Here is a 23,610-nt window from a genome sequence, read left to right as displayed (position 1 = left end):
AGAGTTAGCGTGAAGAGCGGGCAAAATACAGGTCTCACTGTTCTCTTTAGTCCTCGCTGGGACAATTTTAGCCAAGAGGAAGAAGACCTCGGAAGAACGAGGTGTGACAGAGCGATGGATGGAGAGAAAATGGGAGGAGCTAACCTCAACTGCAGAGGAATGATGAGTGGGGGGGGAAACGGGGAGGGCGAGGTGGAGATGAGGAACAGTGATGAGGCTGGATGGAGAGAGAGAGAGGAGGGGAGGGGAGGCAGCAGCTTCTCACTGCAGAGCCTTTCATTGATAAAGTAGCAGCACTGCAACTGGACACATCATCCTCCCCTCATCATGCACCCACACACACCTCCTGACTTCTCCTTCTCAGATCAGTCACCCACGGTGCATCTCAAGCTGTTGCACCACTGATGACACACACTCACCCCTACACGCACACACACGTTCCACTGAGTGGCATGTTTTTGTTGCGCAGCAACCTCATCACGGACTCTTCTCGTCTCTCTCTTCTCTCTGGTCTGTCTTTGGGAATGAAGACTTAGTTGAGGCAGGAAACTGAAGGGGACACCTGTAACTGACGAGAGGACTCGCTTCTCCTCGTTTGACTCTTCACTCCAAAACAAAAAGGCTGCAGTGGGATCAGTGGAATCAGAAGAAACAACAGCAGAAAGGTACAGAGGGAGGCGGGCATGACGGCACACTCCTGAGTGATGCGCTGAGCAAAAGGATGCATAAACTTTGCACATTATAATAGTTCAGAGAGGCTTTGAGTGTGCTTGTTTACTTCGGTAAACAATGCTGTTTCCTCTCCATCAATCTCCGTGTGTCTGACCATTTATCACCTTCCCTTCTTCTTTCTGTTCATCTTTTATCCTTGTTTCTTCCCGTCGTCGTTGCTTTTCCAGTAATAGAACACTAATTGCAGCATCCTGCCCCCCTCTCTTTCATTCTGCTCCATATGCCTTTTCCACCTTCTCCTGTCTCACTCTCTTGTGTATGTGTTTTGTTTTCTTTTTTTTTATTGCCACACAGAATCTCTCCCATGTTTTGTCCCTTGTTCTCTCCCTGGTGCTTTAAACATTCTCTCTCTTGCTCCCTGCCAGTCCTCCCGTCACCCTGGGATCTACGGAGACAAGCGGAGTGCCGGTGTCGGCCATGAAGATGGTTAACGGTGGAGGAGGAGGAAGAGGAGGAGGGGGAGAGAAAACTGCCTTCTCCTTTAAGAAGTGTTCTGCTTTTCAGTTTGTCAAGAGAAAGGTGAGTCTTTTTTGGGGATGACTTTTGTAAGTTTGCTATTTCAGGCACCTATACATGCAGCTGCTCCCAATCCATCTCTGTCGGGGTGTGCGTGTGTGTGTGTGTGTGTGCGTGTGCTGGCCCGGTCCGGTTTGCGTGTGAGTGCCAGAGATGATGTCATAGTCAAAGCTAAGCCACTCTAATCAGGCAAACGATTGGATTCCCTCTGTGTCAGTGTGTATGGCGTGTGTGAGGGTGTGTGTCCTAGCATGTGTGTGCACTCCACAGTCACTGTAGGATTAACAAGTGTGAAAATCCTTCAGTTCAGCCTGTTTTGGACCCATCCAGAACATGATGCTGCTGTGTAGTCACGGTTTCTTAAATGTTCCCAGTCTGCCTGTAATGATGTTTTAGTTAGTTTGTTTGGTGGTTTTTTAATGGCTCATCATTAAAAAAAAAAAAAAAAAAACTTGTCGAGAAATAGCATTAGCAAAATTTAGAATTTCTTCACAGTTAAATGCTGAAAATTATGGTTTGTTGAACCCTCTTTAATATATTGCTGCTTAATTGTGGAAGATACCAAAGTAATTATTAGCATCCATCTGCCTGCTAATCTCATCACAGAACACAGCACATGTCACAGGAAGAGAGCTTTGGAGTTTAAAATGTAAAACAAGAATAGATCATAAAACAATGTTCAAGCCTTGAGCATCTCACAGAGCTCTGTTCAGTTCCTCAAACAAAAATTTTAGCAGCATGACCAAAACTGAAGATAGAAACAGTTAAAATGCTCATGGTAACTCTGGAGGAGTTGCAGGGATCTGGAGCTCACAGAAGAGAACTATTAGCGTAATACAGTATACCAGTTTAGGATATAAGAATGAGTAATGAGAAGAAAGCCAGAAGAAGTCCTGTTTCCTTTGCCAAAAGCCAAGTAGGAGGCAGAGCAAATATATGAATGATTCTCTGCTTAGATGACAGCCACATCTTAATGCAAAATGTTGTATAAGGTAGAATTAACACTGGCCATCAACCTCAAGGAGCCATCCCTAATGTGAAACATGAGGGTGGCATAATTATGCTATGGGAATGATTTTTTCTTCTAATAATCTTGAAGCAGGATTTTTGCCTTCCAACAGGGCAGAGAACCAAAACTGTCAGAACTGCAATGGCGAAACTTAGATCAAAGAATGAAATAAATAACTGAGAACCTGATCACAGAGTCTCATTATGCCATCAGCCTGAGTCTGAGCTATATTTACGACAAACAATTTCAGTCTCTACATGTGCAAAGATGGTGAAGACATACCCTAAAAAAGTTACACTCATAAATGTCGGAAATATTCTGGTACAAAAACTATCTCTTTTTTTGAAATTTGAAAACCATTTTCTTTCCTAGTACACAAAAATGTATTTCTTTTGTGTGCATCCTTTATATAAAAGCTTAATAAAATACACTGAGTTGTGTGCTCACAATGTGACAAAATGTGGAACATTTCAAGTGGTGTGGATACTTTTTATACCAGACCACTGCCACACTTTTGATCCCTGCTTATGTAAGAAACCCAATAAGCTTAGATGATAAAAACATCAGAAGCAACTGTGGTGGCCATGTCACAACTTAAATGGATATTCAGAGAGAACATCAAAATGGAGAAAACATAAATCTTCATCTTTATATGACAGAAACATCTCATAATTGAGGATGCATTCTCTCTTTGTTGTCACATGTTTTAGTTTTAAAATGTCGCCAGTGGTAAAAGTCTCCTCATTAAAAAGTGAACCCAACCGGCTGTCCTCTGGACTCTCCGGCCGCAGCGACAACAAAAAATACATTCTTTAGCTCAGGCTTTCAGGAGGGAAAAGATTAACAATGTGAAACTTCTTTGCAAAACCAAGGAAACAAACACATAAGAAAACCTCCTCATTATGTATTTCAGCTGCCATTACCAAATGCAATGATAGCTTTTTTTCCTTTGAGTCTTTTTACATTTACGTGTGAATCTTGCAGTTCTTTTGTCCTCTGTGTTGTTTCTTGAACCAGGTGATAAAATTTAATAGCTTGTTTTAGCTCTGTTGCAAACACCTCGTGCGTCACAGTTTCTCAAAAAGTTTCATTTTGTTGTTCGGAAAAAGGAATTTGTTAAGTCATACCATGTAAAATCTTGTACAAATTCATAAAACAAACAGCAGAAGTAGCGTCTTTCTATTTGAGGGTTTCATACTGAAGAGATTTATATATGATTATGAAATAAAAAACAGTGTTGACTGTCGAAAAAGTGAGGCAACACATTGATCGGCTGGAGGCTTGTTTAGCTGATGAGCTGAAGAGTGCTGCATGCTGTAATTATACCGGGCTTGACAAGCAGCGCAGCTCTTGCTTTCTCTAATCTGAATAATTTACTGCTGAGATCAAACAGAGCTTCTTGACCTCAAGTGGTAATAGGAAGGAAGCGACTAGTATTACTCTAAGCTTGTGGAAAATGCGGGGAGTTGATGCATTCACTCCATAATGTCTGTTCTCCCCTGAGCAAACAAGGAAGCATGTGTTTGCCTTGAACAAAATCTCAAAGTGTATCAAGTTTATATGTGTGTCTGACTGCGTGTCTGTCTGGCTGGCTGTCCATCCCTGTCTTTTTGTCTATCAATCTATTTAATTATAAGTTGGACTTCATCCTGAGTACAGGGGTTAAAAAAAAAAAAGCCTGGAAGCTTTCAGCCAAGCATGACCTCACAGCCCTAATTAGGGACAAGGATGTGAGCAGGAGTCCAGACTGGATCCTCTAGATCTCTATTCCAACAAAAGAGAAATTATAAAAATAAATCTAAAATCAATATATCTGATTAAATGAGAATGTTTTCATTGGTCATTTTGGACCTGGGCACTTCAACAGACAGGAGGAGGCACATGAGGAAGATGATACATGTAATGTTTGAAGCTGTGATGAAGGTGAGCGAAATGAGAAATACTCCTGTTGAGATGACATCGGCGATTTTGACTTTTTTGTGGTGTGACTGTGGTTAATTTGTTAGGTTTAAATGATCTCTATGTTGTGTTTTTCAAAAGTAATCAAAAAGTCAACTTTTTTTCACAATTTGTAATGATACAAGAACAAATATGTTCATTTGAGTGGGATTTTGTGTGTGAAAACTGGCTGAACTTGAACAATTTTCCTCTAGATGATAAAACTGGCAAATACAGTCCCTAAAACACCTGAAGCTGCTAATGGTACCATGGTCCAAATACATGCCACACTTTTAAGATTTCCACATGTAAAATGTTTTAAAAACCATGGTGAATTTTCCTTCTCCTTATTGTACAATTATGCACAACTTTGTGCAAGGTAAAGCAGATCACCTTTTTGTGTATAATATTTGAAATGAAGGTTCAGGACTCATGCTTATATCTTTCTGGAGATCCTTACATTGGTTTGTTTTTAGGTTTTGGACTCCTCGCCACTCCTACTCTAGTTGTTTTTGCTTTCACCTGCTGGCTTGTTTTTTCAGGTTTATTCTTTCTCTAGACCCAACAGGTCTTGACATGCTGTCTGGCTACCCTTGACTTTTGGGCACTTAATCTTAGTGTGTTTTGTGCGTGTGTGTGTATGTGTGAGGCTCAGCTGTCTGAACTTGCTCCGTCACACAGGCCACAGCCCCACGGTGTGTGTTTACTCAGTGCTCAACATGCGCAGCATGATGAGTTTTCTCAAAGCCTCTTTTTAAAAGGCCTTTCTCTCCTCTGTCAGTCATGTGCTTCTGTTTTTTTCTGGCTCCTTTTCACTTCCACTGTATCTTTCCTTTAAAACTGCACACACTTGCCCACAGTCAACTATGCACTTTTTTTCTTTTTTTGCAAGAAGTGGCAGCAGTTCTGGGGAAAAAGCTGACTCACTGTGTATTATTTGCATTGTTTCTCATGCACTGACCTGCAACTGTGCTGGGTATATACAGTATGTTGGCAGCGCATGCCTGCAGATCTGTTTATAATGTGGATCCAACAGAAGTATTATCTAATGATTATCAGAGTATAATGGTTTAGTAATTCATGTGTGTTTTTCCATCTGGCAGGGCATAGTCGCACCTCTTTCAAGTATGTTTGTGTGACCCTCCTGAGCAAACGTGTAATTTGAAATAGCGACTCCTTTGACCTTCATCACACACTGCAGCTGGCTAGGCGGGGTGTGTGTGTGTGTTTGGGTTTGTGTGTGACAGGAAAATACAAGTAAAAGCAAAATCAAACAAAGCTGAATTAATGTTACCGTTTCCTGTGTAGGTACGGAGGTGGATGAGGAACCCCAAAGTGAACGTGGAGAAAACCCAGGGGAAAAATCTTCTCTATCCATGTCCAAGGTGTCCCCTGGCTGAGGACCTGTGGTACACACACTTCCCCTCGCCGTACGGCTGCTGCCACTACGCAGGCCTGCAGGGATGCCATTATTACCACCAGGAGCTCTGCTCTCCCTGCACAAAATCTGGACAACCCAGTGGACATGAGAAAGGCAAAAACTGCAAGGTAAAAGATATACAAACAGTGGACAATGTTTGTGTCGCCATGTCTCTGTGTCACAACCATTTTGTGATGTCACTCTGACATGCTATCACTAGCTTTTACTTTGCAGGGTCATTTCAAACCACAGCCCTGAAGGCAGTACGGGATGTAATATTTTTAAACTACTTCTGAGTTTTTTACCACAGCGTACCTGAAAAATTTATGTAGGCTTCCTCCAATTTTTTTGCAAACCTTAGTGTTCTCATTCAGCGAGTTCATGTTTTCTGAAGAGTTTTGCACAAAATCTGTCGTCAGCTATAGCTTAGTTTTATTTATTAATTTAGCCTTTTCTGATTCTTAATACAGCATATAGTCATTTGAAGCAACAAGAAGATTGAATTGTGAGTTCTAAAGAGTCCTTCAACTCTCATTTTTCTTCAGTGCTAGTAAAAAGCTTTATACCTGCAGTCAAACATGGTGGTGATAGTGTGATGCTCAGGGATTCTTTTGCAAATTATACAGGAGGACAGTACTCCAAAGCACACCAGCAAGTACAACTCTGATTGGCTCAAAACATATCACAGTGAAAGTTTTACAGAGGTCTGGTCAAAGCAAATTGGGTTGAATCCGTGGTCACGATCTTTCATGTCAACTGGCCCAAGTAGCCATTGGAATAATTGGAAAAGGATATAAAGTACAATTAAACTGAATGATGGATAATAGTATTTAAAATTATGACTTCATATTCTTTGAAGTACTAATCCTGTATTGTCTCCAGCAAATCTTAAAGTTCTGTGAGATTGCCTCGTTAAAGTGACAGAGCGTAGGAAAGTGTTTGAATAAATATTTGAACTATGAACAAACAGTTGCTTACGTCACAAAATAAAAAAAAAAAATCAAAACCAGGTGCATTCTGGATTTAAATGTGTAATTTTTCTTTTCATCTTTATATAACTATATCAAATTATTTATGTGGTGCAGATTCAAATAGTCTCTTATGCATGCAGTCTCCATTGAGGAGGTGAGGAGGTGCATAGCAGACTGTTTTATGTGCTAAAAAAGTGTATAATCTCCATTTACTCCAGAATGCATGTTGTGAGGCACAGGAACAACATGCTAACTCCTAGAGACCTCAGCCAAGACTCCAGCTGAATATGTTATTGCTGTTTTTCAAACATCCCACTCCTCATAGGTAAATTAATCTTTGACAATGACTTCTGATATCTTTAGTGACTGCAAAACTTGCTGTACTTACCTTTAAATAATGTCTAACCAAATGTAGAAGGTACAGTCTATCAAGGATTATCAGGACATCATGCCCTAATTCATTGTCTATGATGCAACGGGAGCGGCTACCCACTCACCTGCTGTTTGAACACACAATAATTTTCCGCCTCTGTTCTGCAGGTGGAAAAGTTTTTAACGCCATAATTTCAGTCGTTTCAGTTCACAGAAAGAAGCCAGGGAAGGAGTTGGTAATAAAAGGATTCTAGAAATTGCTTTGTTTCTCTTTGTCCTGTCTTTAGGCGCCACCATGATTGCTGTTATGTAATGCAAAAAAACACAAAAGCAAACAAAATACTGAGGTTTACTGCTGCCCACAGTTGGCGAGTGTATCTAAAATGGACAGCGGGACGACTGCGTCCAGCCAAAAACGCTGAAACTGTCAACAAATGCCGTTCTTCAACACACTTTACCGTAATGTCACCATAATGTGGCTGCAGCTAACCTGCTGCTTGTCACTCGCTGCACACGTCAGTTCACGCCGCCTTTGTGTCTGTGTGTGTTTTTCCAGTTTCCTGGGCTTTAAGAGGGAATGAGTCATCACCATCCCATTGAGGCTACAAGCAAAACTCTTTTGGAGTAAATACAAGCTGTGTTGCATGAGACAGTATTAAGGTCTTCAAGGAAATCAATTTTCATTCCTATTTACTCCATTTTCCATTTTCTTTTTGTGGCAAGTGGGTAGTTTCTTCTACATCACACAATACCATGTGTTTTACCAAAAGGACAGTCAAGCATTTTTAATGGGGCTCTGAATACTACTAGCAGGTATGCTTGTCTAGCCTGCTGTAGATTCATATTTGTTTTTTCTAAATCCAGAGTATTTGTCCTCTGCAGGTGAAACTTATGGCTATATTGAGAGAGGCCAAAACCCAGAGAGGAATTTTCCCATATCAAAACAATTTGCATATCAAAAACCTCACAGAGATATGAAGTAGCAACTTTATAAATCTTCCAACTGTCGCCACATTTTGTGATTATTTACAGGTATTATTTTCTAACAAAAGAGGTTGGAGGCAGTGTCCCTCCAATGATCTTCCTGTGTGAAACGCCACACTGAGGAAAAAAACATGCAAAAATATTTCCAGAGTGACTGCCTATAGTTTTCAAGTAAAGCAGCATAAAAAGAACAATGCTAATTTGAGGTGGCAGGCTAAGGGGAAAACATTTTGGTGATTTCTACACTCTTATTTTTCTGTTAGTTAATTACTCAGGTGTCTCCAGTGCATGTACTGTTCTTAGTACATGTTTTACACAAAAAGCTTCCGCGTAAATGACCACCCAAAGCAAACATAAGGACAATGCTAACATTCTTCAAACTGCATTTGGAAAAACAGCAATAACATTTTTGATCTCTTTATGGTCATAAGATGGCCCTCTTTGGTGTGATTTCTGATATGGCTTACTATCTAGAGTGAAGTAGTTCACAAGTACTGAAAGATAAAATAGCTATGTCTGGTATATACATATATATATAGGTATATATATATATATAATTTCCCTGCTGGGATGAATAAAGTACTTCTATTCTATTCTATTCTATTCTATTCTATATATGAAAATCAAAGTTACTCTGAGATTGTTTAAAATTACCATTCATTCGAAATTCACCACGCAAACACATTTGGATTTGTGTTAAATAATAAAGATGTCAAGTGAGTTGGAGGAATTATATTAACTGTTCATAGCCTTTCAACAGATACTCACTTCAAAAATCTTAATCTGTCCCATCGAAATTGATGAATCTGTTCATTTCTTATCTGAGAAAATAACTTATGAGTCTGCAGAAATATGATTTGTTGCATTGAGGTTAGAACAGCTTGTACAGAGAACACAGCGTTGATTCTTTGCTCTAGAGTGCAATAGAAGCATTGTGTGAATCTCTGAAAACAGGCCTGATGAATGATTAACAATCCCACATTTATCTAACACAGTAGCAGTCAGAGTTGATGTCCTCATCTGATATTGCACTTTATTTCCAAATAATATACGTCATACATTGTTGTACATCAGCACAGTGTTTTATAAATACAATATTGCGTCTTTGAATGTTATGTCCAAAGATTTTGCAAGTCAACCCCCCTGTAAATGGTTTAGTAAACACCTGAGGAGCCTGAAAGTAATTTTACTTACATGTAAGTCTCTGCTTTGCCCTGATGGAGGCCACCCGCATCCTGGCTCAGATGCAAATGAGCAAGGTTTCATCGTGTAATTTATCAGCCCATCAAAGTGAATTGTCGCTGTCAAAAAGGTATAGATTTAAGAATGTCTCTGATAGGCAATTGGTGATGACAGCACATTTTTCTTTCTATTTTTATTATCTTGCTTTCCTCAGTGTAGCTTTTCTGCTTGTGAGACAAGAATTAGTAATTTTTTAATCAGCACTTGGCAGCAGATGTGTTGCTGTTGTGGACGGCTGCCAGAGGACCTGGGACCTGCATATGAACTGGAATTTAATTTGCCTCGAATCCATAGAGAGGAAAGAACTAATTACAAAAAGAAACTCACCAAAATCAAAAATTTGGTGAGTTTTAATAAGCTTTTTAATGTTTTTAGAAAAAAAATCCTCTCAGCATCACCTTTCTCTGCACATTAGAAAGCCAACACAGCATCTTTTTCTTCTAATTAAAAAGTGTTAGCAACATTAAAAATGCAAGAAAAAAAAAAAAAAGCTTGACCCTCTGCTCTTTAGCCTTCACCCCACTGACACTTTTGATGACTGCAGGGAGAAAAGGTTTGCTGTAAGCAGAGAAGGGAATGGATCATGACACATAGAGAATAACGTCTGGTTGTAACGTTAGAGCTGATGTGGAAGACGCACGAACAGAAAACAACAGAGAGGACAGTTTATTACAAACCAGAAGATGAGGCCGTGCCGTCTGCCCTGTTGCTGCTTGAGCATGAAGAGAAATAAAAGCTCTGTAAAGCCTCCTGAAAAGAACATCCTGTGGTGTTCAGTGTACACAGCAGCTGGACTGCCATACACTCACACACAGAAATACAATGCAAACGCAGCCATGACACTAATCTCTTGAATCAAGCCTGCACTGTTCCTTATGAGGACTTGATCAAAACGCAGAAGAACATGAAATCTCAGTAAGAGCAGCTTGTCCCGACTTGCTGTTCCACTGTGAGGGGTTTTCCTCAATTTTCCACAAATCTAAAGGTGCTGTCAAGCTTCACAGTCGGTGGGTATTTAAAAAGAAAAGAAAACAACATGACAACAATATTTGAATGAATAGCACTTGATACATGTTAACATGCAGGAGCACACTGACAGCTTTCGGGCAAGTAGTCCGGTTAACCAGATAAACATGTTTTTAGAGGAATTTTAAAGGAATCTTGAACATTCAGAGGAAACTCAAACCCAAACGGCAACTTTTGTGTCATTGGCTTTATCTGCAGACTGTTCCCAAATTCTACAGATTTTTTTACTTATATTATTGATGATAGAGGCCTACTTAACAACGCTGACTGTATTCTCATATACACAACAACACATGGAGTGACATACCACTTATTTACCTGCACTTAGCTATTAGTCACTACTGTTAATACTGTAAAGACAATTTATTCCATATATACTTACAGTTTTAGCAAATTAAAAAAGGCTTATATAAATATATTAGACTTAGACTTAGACTTAGACTTAGACTGACTTTATTGTCATTTTGCATGCACAGGGTGTATACAGAACGAGATTTTGTTGCATACGGCTCAGGACAGTGTTTTGAGATTCCAATGTTATGAGGTTACTCCAGAATAAAATAAAATACAGTATAAAATATGAATATAAATATGAATATAAAATATAAAGTGCAGGACTGACAGTAAAATGGAAGTTACTTAGCTCTGTACATGTACATATATATATTTTTAATTATTTTATTCTATTCTATAAAAAAAAACATATGTAAAAGCAATTCAATACGTAGAAATATTTAAAAAGGTGATGATTTTGATATGCTTTGTTGCTTTGATGGATTTTTATCACATCAGAGCAGATTCATCCTTTTCTACTGTAAACATGGAAGATAATTATTTTGCAGGCAACATTAAACCTCAAAATATGCACACATTATGTTTGACTGAATTGAGAGAACTTTTTTTTTCAAAGAAATTTCAGCAACAGGTTGCTTGAAGTGTTAATTATCTCGCACTTTCCCAAGTATAGCGACTTTCCTATTTATAAAGTAGAAAAGGCTGCATTTTATTACATAAAGCCCGACTAAAACCTCCTATCATGTAATATCTTACACTGTATGCTATGTAAGGTCATAACTATTATCTAAGCTATCCAACAGAGTCATTTTTCAGGCATGCCTTTATAGCCTGGTGTAATTATTGATGGTGTGATGGTGTTAATCAGTGAGAGTACTTGGAAAATCCTGAACTTCTCTGGCCCCATTTGAGTTTGCTGTCTAAAAGTCAGTCATGCAAGAGGAACGCATGCAAGAGAAGGATTGCAGGAAGTGAGGCAGAGAAGATGAAGGCTTGAGAAATCCAGAGAGAAATATGAAGCCGAGTGTGTCCAAGAGGAACAGAGATTTTTATCTACTCCCACGAGTCCCTGTGAGATGTGGATGACTTTTGATTCAACCTCAGTCGAAAGCAGCAATAAAAGCTTGAGTCTAAATTTAAAGATTAGAAAGCCGTACCTCATTTGTCAGTGAAGTAAGCTCATTTTGTTAATGTTCTGTGAGAGTCAGCTTGATGATTTTGTACTTTTGTCCTTGTGGACAGAAACTGCCAGCTCAGATGAGCTGGCAGATGATCAGTGGGTCATGTCCATTTATGATAAGTATGTCAATGAGTCAGGTGGCCACATGTCTCACTCTCCGCAGAGATAAATCAGTAGGAGTTGCTCGATGTCAGCCGCCTCTGTTCTCCATTGGGAGCCGCAAAACCTCACAAACTGAATCTTCAATGGACTTATTTGAAAAAAATCTTTCTTAGGCACTGATTAAAACAAAACGATTCAACTCTAAGACTTGGATTTGAGTCTTAGTTAAGTCACAAAACTTGAGACTTGACATAAAGACTCAACTCTTACTTGAGGTCTGGGACTTGAGTGCTGCTACAGTCAGGAGGAAACACATTTATATGAGCCTTTAAAATCTATTGTTCGCAAACAAACCAGATTTATAAAGTAATTCCTGGGATTTAACTTGAATTTCCACTCAAAGACATGACTCTGGACTTTGACTCGGCCCTCAAAAAACTGGGGTTTGACTTGGCTTGTTCTTCAAAGAGCCGACACTTGATTTAGATCGTCCCTCAAAGAATAGAGACAGGGGTTGGACTTATCGATCCAGTACCTCTGTGTTTTCTTAAACTGGCTCTAAAAGACTTGAGATTGGAAAAAAAAAATCTTGTTAACATCTCTGGATTAAGCAGGCAATGCTAAGGAGCTGAAAAAAAGTCAGGTGTTAAATCAGTCTTAATGTGTAGAGATCAGCGAAATATAAATCTTCAAATTCTTGTCTTGCACCCTGGCTGTAAAGTTTTCTCAAGGTTCCTTGTTTCTGTGGTGCAGTAGACTATATTTCTATGATATAACTCTCGCTAGAGTTGGATGTCAAGATTTGGTTCTTGATGTCATTTCATTCTGGAAATTAATCTACAAGTCCATATCAGCAAGAGAGCACTTCTAGTTGGAGCAAATGATTGACGCGTTTAGCGTCAGATTTTATATTGCGCAGCTTTACTAGTGACCAATTATTGGACATTATTCAGGTAAGGCCGTGAACTCCGTACTCCAGTCATCACCTGTTGAAGGCTGAACTTTAAAAGACTGGATGGAAAATCATGGTTTGTTGCTGATATAGTTTTTCTAAATACAGCCAAAAGGATCACAACTAAAAATACAGTGAGCTTAGAAACTTGTCAGTTTTTGAATCAGTTCTTCTTTTCACCTATCAGGTCATACAGCCTTGAGAACCACTCAGTTGGATTCAAGCTTTAGCGGTGCCTGCCATGAATTGAATTACTGTCAAAAGGGGTTTTAGTAAGCCCTGGGAGTGAGATGGCATTAGGAGGTATGCCCCTCAAGGTCCAATTAGACTTACAGAAAGAGTAAGGGGAGCCAAAAATCCCTTTCCAAGAAGTTGCCTCTCCATGCATACTGTATCAATATCGGGGCGAAATGCCTGTCATTGCCAAATTCTGTTTGTGCCTTTGTGAACGGTTGATTTAATTGGCTCAGAACTTCCTTTTTGCCTTGTTACAAACCTCAGCAGCCCCACTCTTTCAAATCCTTTGCTTAGTAATGAAACAGAGGAGGTGCTAGCCTAGCTTCAGCGTGAAGCAGGCTTGTGTCAGTTTGGCCCAACTCCAGCTACTGGCAGTGTTTATAGGAGTTTATTGTTAAAACCACGGGTCTAATCAAAATCCAACTTGTATGCATTTACAACCTTTATATTTTTGTATTGCCATTTCTTTTCTCATCTCATTCCAACTATATTCTTTCTCTATCGATTCAGAAACTGACTTGAATGTTAATTAGAAAACTCTCCCTAGACCTGGAGAATGGACTTGTTTAGCATTCATCAAACATAACATTCATCCTTCATCCAGTTAAGTTTTCTGGCAGTAAACGAATGTGGTTTGAGCAGCAAACTGAAACTAGCATCACATGACCTCTCATTTTTATCCCAAGCAGATAAATATATACCAGCTAAATATGGAGAGGGTATTCATTCCCATTGCTGCGGTGGCATTTTACAGACAAACCTATTCTGCACCAAAATAGCAAAATAGCTCAGCTGCAGCTACCAGGCATTCCTACGATATCAGCAGATGTTTGGGTAACACTTTATTTGCCGGGTTGTGAATAAGACTGTCATGACACCGTCATAAACATGACATAACAACCTGTCATGAACATGAATAAGTCTTCATGAATATTTATGACTGTTATCTTAAAGTGTCATTCGGTAAATCATGACACTTTTAATACAAAGTTGACGTTATTCAAAATGTCTTTGTTATGACAACTTGACATTGACCAAGAAATCATAATCTGACATAAATTTGTTATAAAAGTATTACTGATTAAACTTTAGCTTTTATAACATAAAGCTACATCATTTTTAAAGTTTAATCAGTAATACTTTTATAACAAATTTATGTCAGATCATGATTTCTTGGTTAATGTCAAGTTGTCATAACAAAGACATTTTGAATAACGTCAACTTTGTATTAAAAGTGTCATGATTTACCGAATGACACTTTAAGATAACAGTCATAAATATTCATGAAGACTTATTCATGTTCATGATAGGTTGTTATGTCATGTTTATGACGGTGTCATGACAGTCTTATTCACAACCCGGCAAATAAAGTGTTACCGATGTTTGTTTTAGATTTGTTGTAATGAAATCTGTCTTCAAAATAACTTACAAATCTTATGACAAATGCATTTGATAGACGGTATGTATTATGCCTATTGTGCATAAAGATTATACATTACAACTAAAGCTAAACTAAAGCAACAAACGTGTTGGTGAAGCTATTGTTTTTGAAACATGCAGCCAATCAAAAGGTCTAGCGTCTGAATATGGGTAATTTCTGATGCTGTCCATCAGCTTGAACACTTTCAAATTTGCAAGAGTGCAGGTATAGCTGAATCCTCAATCATCTGTGGGATTGAACAAATGGGTTGCCAGATTCTTTAAAGAACTTAATATGCAAACTTTCTTGTTTTCTGACAGCTTTTTAATGAAAATGTCTGAAATCCTTTGATTTCATTATCGCCTGTTGTAGTCAACGGAACTTTTCTCCTGGTGAACTTTATACCCTTAAAAAAATCAGTGCACTTCTTTCTAAAGAACTCTTCTGTCGCTTCCTTGACAAACTGTTGTGTTAACAGCATCCTAAACAGTTGGAACAGGAATTTCAAGATCTTTGGCAATTACATTGTAACAATCTCAACTGTCCTGTTTGTGGACGATAACGTTTGAAATTCTTACAGAGGCTCTAGTGGTTGATTTGTTTTGATTGGGATGATAACTTTGAATAAATCAAATAGTTGTAGATGCCTACAATGGTACAATTTGTAAGTCTGTCATTTGTTTACTGATTTCAAAGTCTTGGTTCAGCATTGTTCATTTGCATTGATATGTAAAACTATTTATGTCATAGAGGACCTCTTACCACATGCCCATTTCCGTACATCGTTAAATTCTTCCTCATTTCTGTCCATCTGCCATGGCCAAATAAAAAAGACAAAATAACACAGAGAAAGGGCAGGAAGTAAAGGAAAAAGCCTAAAAATCTCCTTTTTTTTTTGACAGTTTTCATTATGAGGGATTTTGGAAATGATTGTCGTCCTAATCTCCTTTGAGAGCCCAGCAAAACCTATCTCCCATCTCCATGCTTTGGAGATGAAGCCAAAACTATTGTATCACTAAAGTGCAGGCAACAGCAGCCTGACTATCCAGTAATAATTTATTTTTGTACTCCCAGAAACAAATCTACATAAACCGCTTGTGTGGTTTGGGTTTATCAAACAAACTTGATGGCTGAGCTTGAAATTGACCTAATTTGCTTCCTTGTGAATTGCATGCTGAGCAGTAATCTACTGTAGCCGATCATTGTTAGCAGGGATTTCAGTCTGATTCACAATAACAAGTTGCCTCACGCCCAAACGTTACTTACACTTGAAACTGCTGTATCTGTTTTAAAATCCAAATGACATGCAAAGAAACCAGCCTAGAGAATGATTGTTTAAGTATGGTTACCGTTAAATGCGTAAGTGTTAAAGAATACGCAGCTTTTTCACCAAGTACTCAACCATTAGAAACTTAATCTTAGAGCTTCCTGAGATTGAAAGATGAAAGAAGTAATCATGCAACAAAAACAACCAAAGTGAAAAGCAGTTTTCATGCAATTTTCCAATCTTGAATTCAGAATCCTGCTCATCTGGGTTATCCCTCTTCATCTGTCGGATTCCATTTCTTTTTTTTTTCTCGTTTTTTGAAATCAAATCGATTGTTTTTTTTTTTACTGGCTTTTACCAGTGTCTTTGCTGCCTAATCTCCCACATTGCACATGGTGTATTCACTGTCGCTTCTCCATTTGGACCATCTAAATCAGAGCTTATGCTTCCTTGCTTATGCTTCCTCACTTATCCACAAGAGAGAGAATGAGAAAGAACACACTGAGGGCTGGGAGGTTTCAAACGAAGAATGATGGGATGAGTAAATGAAGGTAGGGTACAAGGACAAATGCAAGGACATAAAAAAAACACTACTACAGAATTGAGATAGAAAAAAGTAAGCAAGAAAGAATTTAGAAAAGAATTAAAGAAAGGAAAGAGACAAGGAAGAAAAAGGGTAGGTCGAACATAAGGAAGAAAAAAAAAAGAATGAAGGAAGGGCACAAGGAAGAAAGGTTGGGAAAAGAAATAAAAATATATTTTTCTATTATGCAGCATAAAAAGTAATAAATGTTTATTATTCTTTTTCATTCTGTTAGATAAGTGACTAAGGACTGATTGCTGCTTTATCCTGCACTGTTTCAGACGCTGTGCCAAAAGGAGGTAAAGGTCAAATTTTTTATGTTGAGTGTTTTTACAACTTATAAGCAATAAAGACAAATAGACTTTAAAGAGGCCAGGCTGGAGAGCACTGAGGGAGATTTTCTAATAAAGTGCGAGTGAAGGAAATTTTTTCATTCCCTGATTTGTGAAGCTGTGTGTCTAACGTGGACATCCTGGCCGTAGTACGAGAATTTCCTCTGCGTCTATTGCATCTTGAGTTTGTGAGGTTAAAGGACAGATTTTGAGGGTCTTATGCAACTTTATCACTAATGGTGGCAGAAAACAAGGTCAAAGGGCAGGAACAGGGGTTGACAGAGAGGGGAGTCTGTCAAACATGTTCACTTATTCTAGCTGTCTGTTTGTCTTCTTGGCGCCCATTAAGAAATGTTGAAAAGTTTCCCTGAAGATTGCATCATAAGTAGCCAATTAATACACTATCGAATGATTCATTCACACTTAATAGCAGGAAGTCTCTGTGGAACATAATCACACAACTACACATCACTCTCTCTTTGACATCCGGTCCTGTCGTATTTTTATGCATGAGGGAGAAAAGGAAAAGTTTTTAGCTGAGCTGTAATTCTGGTCTGAAAGGCAGACACACACATTCTCTCTCACTCCTACTCTATGCTCATGCTATTTTAGAGGTAATGTAGAGGGTCGCCGGGGCAGCAGCCTTGATAAGACTGCAGTCTCTGAGGCAGTTAGCTCGCTTTGCCAAGGACACACTTTACCAAGCTGCTCTGGGTCACCGGCACATCCAGCTATGTAATTTGGTTTCCTCCAGAGCCATTCACACCTTGACCTCAGCTTCCATTCTCCCATATTGTCCGGTAGATTCATCTAATCTCTATTCAGTGCATGTGTGCGTTTCAGTGAGTGCTTAAAGGACATATTCCATTTCTGCTCATGATATATATTCAGTCAGCATTGCCAGACACAAGCTAAATGGTGATTGAGAAAAACGAAGGCTTGTGGGAAGATTGTCCTCTGGAGAATGTGTCACTGCAGCTGTCACATAGGAACAGATTACTGCTGAGCCTGACACTGACTCACTCACTGCCGCCTGTGCTAAACAAATGTCGCTGTAAGATGTTTTATTCATGAAGTGGGAATGTTGACTGTTGGTATCACAGATTTAAGAAATATATGCAAACTAGTGGAACATCTTCATGTAATTTAGTTTAATTCAGTTAATCTTACAGTAGCAACTCACAATGTATGTTATTGTAAAGCATTTTATGAGACAAGTCCAATTTATATCAATAATTGATATTATTCCAGTTCATTTCTGCACTTTCAAATTATATTCTTGCTATATACAAATGACGACTCTGTATATAGCATACTATTGTCAAATTCAATTAATCATTTAAAGCCGACTTGTAAAAAGTTTGTTTGTTTGAGTCACTGGCCAGGTGAGTTTTCTACTGAAAGAAAAGTTATCAATGGTAGTAACTGAATAATACATGAACAAATGTTTATTCATAGTCACTTTGAATATTAAGCTCATTAAAAAGGAAAGTTTTACAAATATTTAACAATCTAATAAAATATTTGTTGCACATTTTACGATTAATAGTCCTAACATTATGCAACAAGCTTCAGCAAACATATCTGCCTGATTTTCAGCTTGATCAAGTATATAATATTATAACTACTGTGAAAGTCTGGGTTGGATTATGCTGCAGCAATGATTAACCTTTCATTTATTGTCAATATAATTAGACATTTGCCATCTGTCATGATGTGAAATAAAGAGCTAATGGAAAATTTAATGCAGAGCTCTACTGCTCTATCTGCTGCAGTATATTGCACCTAGCATGACAGGCTGATATCTATACCTTCAATAAAAGAACAGGTGGACTGACGTTAATGGTAGGATATTTGAAATGGGATGAAAAATCATCTACCACTTTCACATCTAGATTTGTCCAGGCTTCAACATTAGTCTTTTCTTTCCCCTCAAAACTATTATAATTTAGGTAAATATTGAAATCACAGTGACTGTTATGTAATGGGCAAATAATCATTTTTACAATACTTTTTTGTTGGCTTTTTGTATCTTAGAAAATTATAATTATTTACATTGACCAAAACTGAGACTCATGTAAATAAATATTCCAAATATACTCGTTTGTATTTTCCAAAATTTTCCAAATGTTTCTGTTCAAAGCATTACAGAGCAAACAAAAAGTATCATTCATCCTAATTTGCAGGTGCAGAAATGGAGGATGCTGTCTCACCATCACAACGAGAATGTAGGCAAACCGAAGGAGGCAGCATCAGATGTTCACATGGACGGTTGTCAGTGCTGGGCGCTTCACACCTCGCCCCTTCTGGCCAGCCCAGTAATCCTGGAGTGCTCCGTCTGCAGTGGACCCTACATCAGCTATGCCATGGAGGATAGCTGGCAGCCCCGTCAACGTACTCAGGTTCAAGACACTGATTAAGTCATCCAAACACTCTTAAAAGTAGAGACACTAAAGATTTTTCTAGATTTGCATATTTTGGTAATATTTGAGTGCCCTGCGACAGACCAGGGTGTACCCCGCCTCTCGCCCGGAACATTAGCTGGAGATAGGCACCAGCACCCCTCCCGACCCCACTAGGGACAAGGGTGTAAGAAAATGGATGGATGGATGGATAGATGGTTAATATTTGAGTAGGTGTGCTCCATTACACTGGAACATCTGTGAATAAATGTATTCTGTAATTACTACTGAGCAGCTGTAGATGAAAATAAAAAGTTTCATAGTTGATATTTGCAGAGCAGCAAAACATGAACAAAGCTAGATAGCATAAATGTATTAATGAAGAATATTGACCATGACCACTGATGGTGAGGAAACTGTTCTTACTACATAAAACTTAATCTTATTCAATAAAACTCAACAACAGCTTAATTATACCAAGCAAGCCAACATAGTCAAAGTTCTCTGGTCCTTATGATTTACACTCCATATGTTGAAATACCAAATAGTAATATACAGGAACCTATTCAAACCCATTGTTTTAAACTACAGTAGGTCACCATGGATACTATGAATGCAGGTGGGTGGAGAGACATGTCCTAAAAGGAATACATTCAGCAGATTACTGCTGAACATATTCAGCAGTATATATTCAGCTACACAAAAAGAGTCTTCAGTGTTTCTCAGGAACAACCCAGGTAGTCAAGTCTGCTGCAAAACTCACAAATCCATGTTTCTTACAAAAGTGGAAGAATCTGAAAGGGAACATGCAGGATCTCCAATTACATATGATTTATGTAAACAAATAAATAATCAACCAAACACAACATTTTTAAATTTTTCTGAGTTTTTTAGAAACTACATGAAATTCATTATGAATCACTTGCTATTTGTTAAGGTATTCTGGAAGTTACAGTGTTACGTCATTGATGAATGAGTCAAGAGTTTATTATATAATGTTGTTAAGGAAATATTATTCACTTGAGGGTCACTTGAGGTTTGACATCAAAATATAAAATTAATCTTAATAATAAAGGCAAATGTTTCATTTTCTTTTTGTCAATCATGCCAAAGGAAAAGAAACACAGGGAAAATATTTTCATCTCCTTGCTTAGTCTTTTGTAACTTTGCCAGCGTTTTCTTGAGCTCTACATTAATCCCCATGCAAACTCTAACATGCACATTTTACTGGCTCAAAAAGCCAAAGTTAGTCTTCTTTTAGAATAATAAATATGACATGAAATATTAATGATTAGAAACTTTTAACTCTCTATCGCTATCTCTATGGATACCGCTCCATCAGACCTCTGCTGAATTGATAAACAATAAAAGAAAGAGGGCATGAGAGAAACCTGGGGGGGGGGAGTAGAGATGGAAGATAGTTTGATTTTCATGTAAATTTAAGAAGAAAGAAGGCATAGATGGCAAAGAAAGGAGATGTGAACAGGAACTCTATGCTTGTTTGTGTCAAAGAGAAAAAAACGTTAAAAGAATTAGGCTACTGTTAGCTACACAGTTTAAACAGAAATTAAGTGATTGGCGGCAAACCACTGAATAAGTAAACAAAGAGATGAAGCTGAAATAAACCACATGCACATAAACAGACAATACATATGCCTCTTCTGAGATTGTCTCAGAAAAAAGCCTCATGGGAAACCACACAGAGTTGCTGGGGAGAATCCCAAACTAGGCTAACACTGTTTTTAAAACAAACACAAGGCACTTTGGAAAGTTGTTGAGTGGCAGCAACATCTTAAAAAAATTTGTTGTGCTATCCTAACCCTAACAGGCCAGTTTTATGGAAATGCCACTGATAATTCCCTGAAGGGTGTTTAATCATGTTGATTAAAAGAGGAAAGTGGGGCAGGCCTCAGTAACAACTGTGGTACATTGCTTTACATGTTTAATTCAGTGCCTTTCTGAGAGCCACTTTCAAACCAGCATGCTTTTTGTTTTCATTAAAATTATTAAAAGATAAATTAGCTGTCAGATGGCTAGAGTTTGAAAACTTCTTTCATTTTACCATTTACTTGCATTAGAAACCCCTGGAGAAACACCTATTTTCATCACTATATCATACACAGTTTGATCATAGAGTCAGGCTGCTTTGTATTTTGGGGATTTTTTTGAGAAATTCCACAGCTTGAGCCTCAAAGCGTTAGCTCACTGTATGTACCGACATGTATCCAACTCAGCATTTATACTGATACTCAAATAAAATCACAGCAATGACCCCATAAGAATTAGCAAAAATAGTATGTCTGCATGACAAAAATTCACTCACCTCCGGATGCAGGATGCCTGAATCTGTAAGTGTTGTATTTTTTGATTAATTTGGATAATAACTATATAACAACTTAGTAAGGGATAAGGGTTACCTTTCATTATGAAAATGAAAAAGAAAAAAAAAAACTCGGTAACATCATGCAAAAGTAACATAACTTACCCCAACATAGTTCAATACTGTGAATTCAACATTCCAATAAATGATCACTATTCTCATTAGTTATTGCATCAAAATTGACAAAATTGCTTCAGAGAAACACAAAATGCAAATCATTTCCCCATGTTTAGATTGACCAACAAGCCATTTGTCACTTAAACTTCACACTTTGTATATGTAATTAGTCGACCTGCAAAGAAAGCAACTTTTTACCTTAGCAGATGCCATTCTTTAAAGGTTAGCGCTCATTCCATTACCTCAGAAAAAAGTGGAGTTGTGATCAAAGCGGGGTTGACGCAAATCTACATTAATATAATGACTTATTGAAGTGAATTCAGCCCGTTGGCTTTTACATGATTTATTCTGGATCTGTAGGGCTTAGCACAAATTATTTATGACCAAATGACAAAAAAAATATATCTTTAGAAATTGTTTCTTCTGTTTCTCCTCAACTTAGATATATGTGTTACACTACTGTGTAGTTATTGGTGATTTGAAGTGTTTTGCAATGGTTATAAATAAACTATAAACTATAATAAGGCTTTTTAATTCATTCCAAACTAAAAGCTCTTTACTTTTTCTCAGAGGAATTCAAACATTCACAAAACCATCATTCCAGCACTGTGGAAAACAGGAACAAAATGTTCCTGATGTGTCTGGTCTTGTGTTTTTTTTATCAAGGATTTGTTTTTGTTGTTGTTGCAGAAATTAGGTTACAGTTATACACTAAAGTGCATTCTACTGGAATAAATATTTACGTGCTTAGTGTTGAACACTTTGATAAATTGTTTTTCTGAGAGTTTCCTAATTTCTGTCCCCAGGCAATGGACCTGGACTACCACAATGAGTCAGAGCAGGACAGCTACTGTTGCCCTGGAGACAGCAGTAAGTATTCTGCAACAAATCCTGCTGTTTTTGTTCTCTAATTCCTCCTTTTCCTCCCACCTTGTTCTTTCCATCTGTCTAAAAGCTGTGTGTGACTCTACAGCCGTTTCCATTCCCCAAGTTTAATTACGTTTTTTGCCTTGAATTTTAAAAGGATCCATTTATTTTGTTTTCCTCTTGTAATGTTGTTAACTACTCTTCCAAATCTGATGACTGGATCTTACTTCACCACTTGGTCCTCTGAGCCAACCTCTAAACTGCTGGGATAATTGCTGTTGTCAAAAAACCTCTGATTACTGTTTGTTTTGTTGAATGTGCCAAAGCAGTAGTTTCAGACACAGTGCTGAGGACAGATCATTTTGCACAAAGCACAGTGACCTTCTCTGTTTACAACCTCAGTCCAGCTGTTGATAGCGTGTGAACTGGCGTCATTGCCGCTTAGCCTAGATGTGAGCGACCAGGTGAGAGTCCATTTCTGTTTATTACCTAAATGACAGTAAGTCATTGAACTTTAATTTGCTATGTCACTCTACTTTAGGAGTAAATGACAGTCCACCCTAAAGGAAAGAACTAGAGTGAAACGCATTGGTGCTTGTGAATGTGTGTGATTATGTGTGTACTTAGACTACATCAAAAGACTAAATATGTCCTTATAAGTATGAACATACATTTCTAATTGCTGACTTCATTCATAAGTGAAATATGTGTGAAAAAGTCATTTGTCCTTCGTAAATTATACATTTTGTGTAACACTGAGTACAATTTTCCTGGCCACTCGTTTTGCCCTTCGATACCTTTACAAGGTATCACTAATGATGATTGCAATTAAGTATATAAGTAGCCTTTCAATTTTGCTGTAAATTAAAAGTGTTGGCTAGTTGGTGAATCATGGTTTCAAAAGGTCAGTTTGAGAACCACTAAAAAAAAATTTTTGTTGTGCCATTTCTGCAGTATAAACTCGTTTTATTACATGCTGGAAACTGTGCCGAGTTTAATATAGTTAACTATTGTGTGGAGTATAATATAGTTTTCCCGTCCCCTACTTGTTGCTGCAAGCTGTTAGGTAGTTGTTTCTGACGGCAAAAGGAAAAATATAAAGTTTTTAAACTTCTAATATTATTTTACAAAAACTAAACTGTCAGAGAAGAAAATATTGTGCCGAAAACATAACTTAACTGCTGCTAAATTTAGCTTAATTGTTGCTTATTCATTGTGAACTGTAATAATAGTTAGTCTCATACGTTATTAGTGAATACTACATTAG

General features: G+C 37.9%; 1 protein-coding gene across 1 annotated transcript in view; it reads left to right on the top strand.

Moving 5' to 3' along the window:
* Nucleotides 1-310: 310 nt before the first annotated feature.
* Nucleotides 311-23,610, top strand: part of sgk1 (serum/glucocorticoid regulated kinase 1) — a 34,640-nt gene continuing 11,340 nt past the window's right edge. The window contains exons 1-5 of the mRNA XM_028039923.1: nt 311-665; nt 1,098-1,251; nt 5,504-5,743; nt 18,764-18,979; nt 22,283-22,346. Of these exons, the coding sequence (XP_027895724.1) occupies nt 1,150-1,251; nt 5,504-5,743; nt 18,764-18,979; nt 22,283-22,346 (622 nt within the window). The 5' untranslated portion in view covers nt 311-665; nt 1,098-1,149. The remainder of the gene's footprint in view (nt 666-1,097; nt 1,252-5,503; nt 5,744-18,763; nt 18,980-22,282; nt 22,347-23,610) is intronic.

Source organism: Xiphophorus couchianus, chromosome 15, assembly GCF_001444195.1.
Source record: "Xiphophorus couchianus chromosome 15, X_couchianus-1.0, whole genome shotgun sequence".
NCBI lineage: Eukaryota > Metazoa > Chordata > Actinopteri > Cyprinodontiformes > Poeciliidae > Xiphophorus > Xiphophorus couchianus.
Note: the sequence above shows the minus strand (reverse complement) of the source record. Positions and strands in the feature narration are given on the sequence as shown.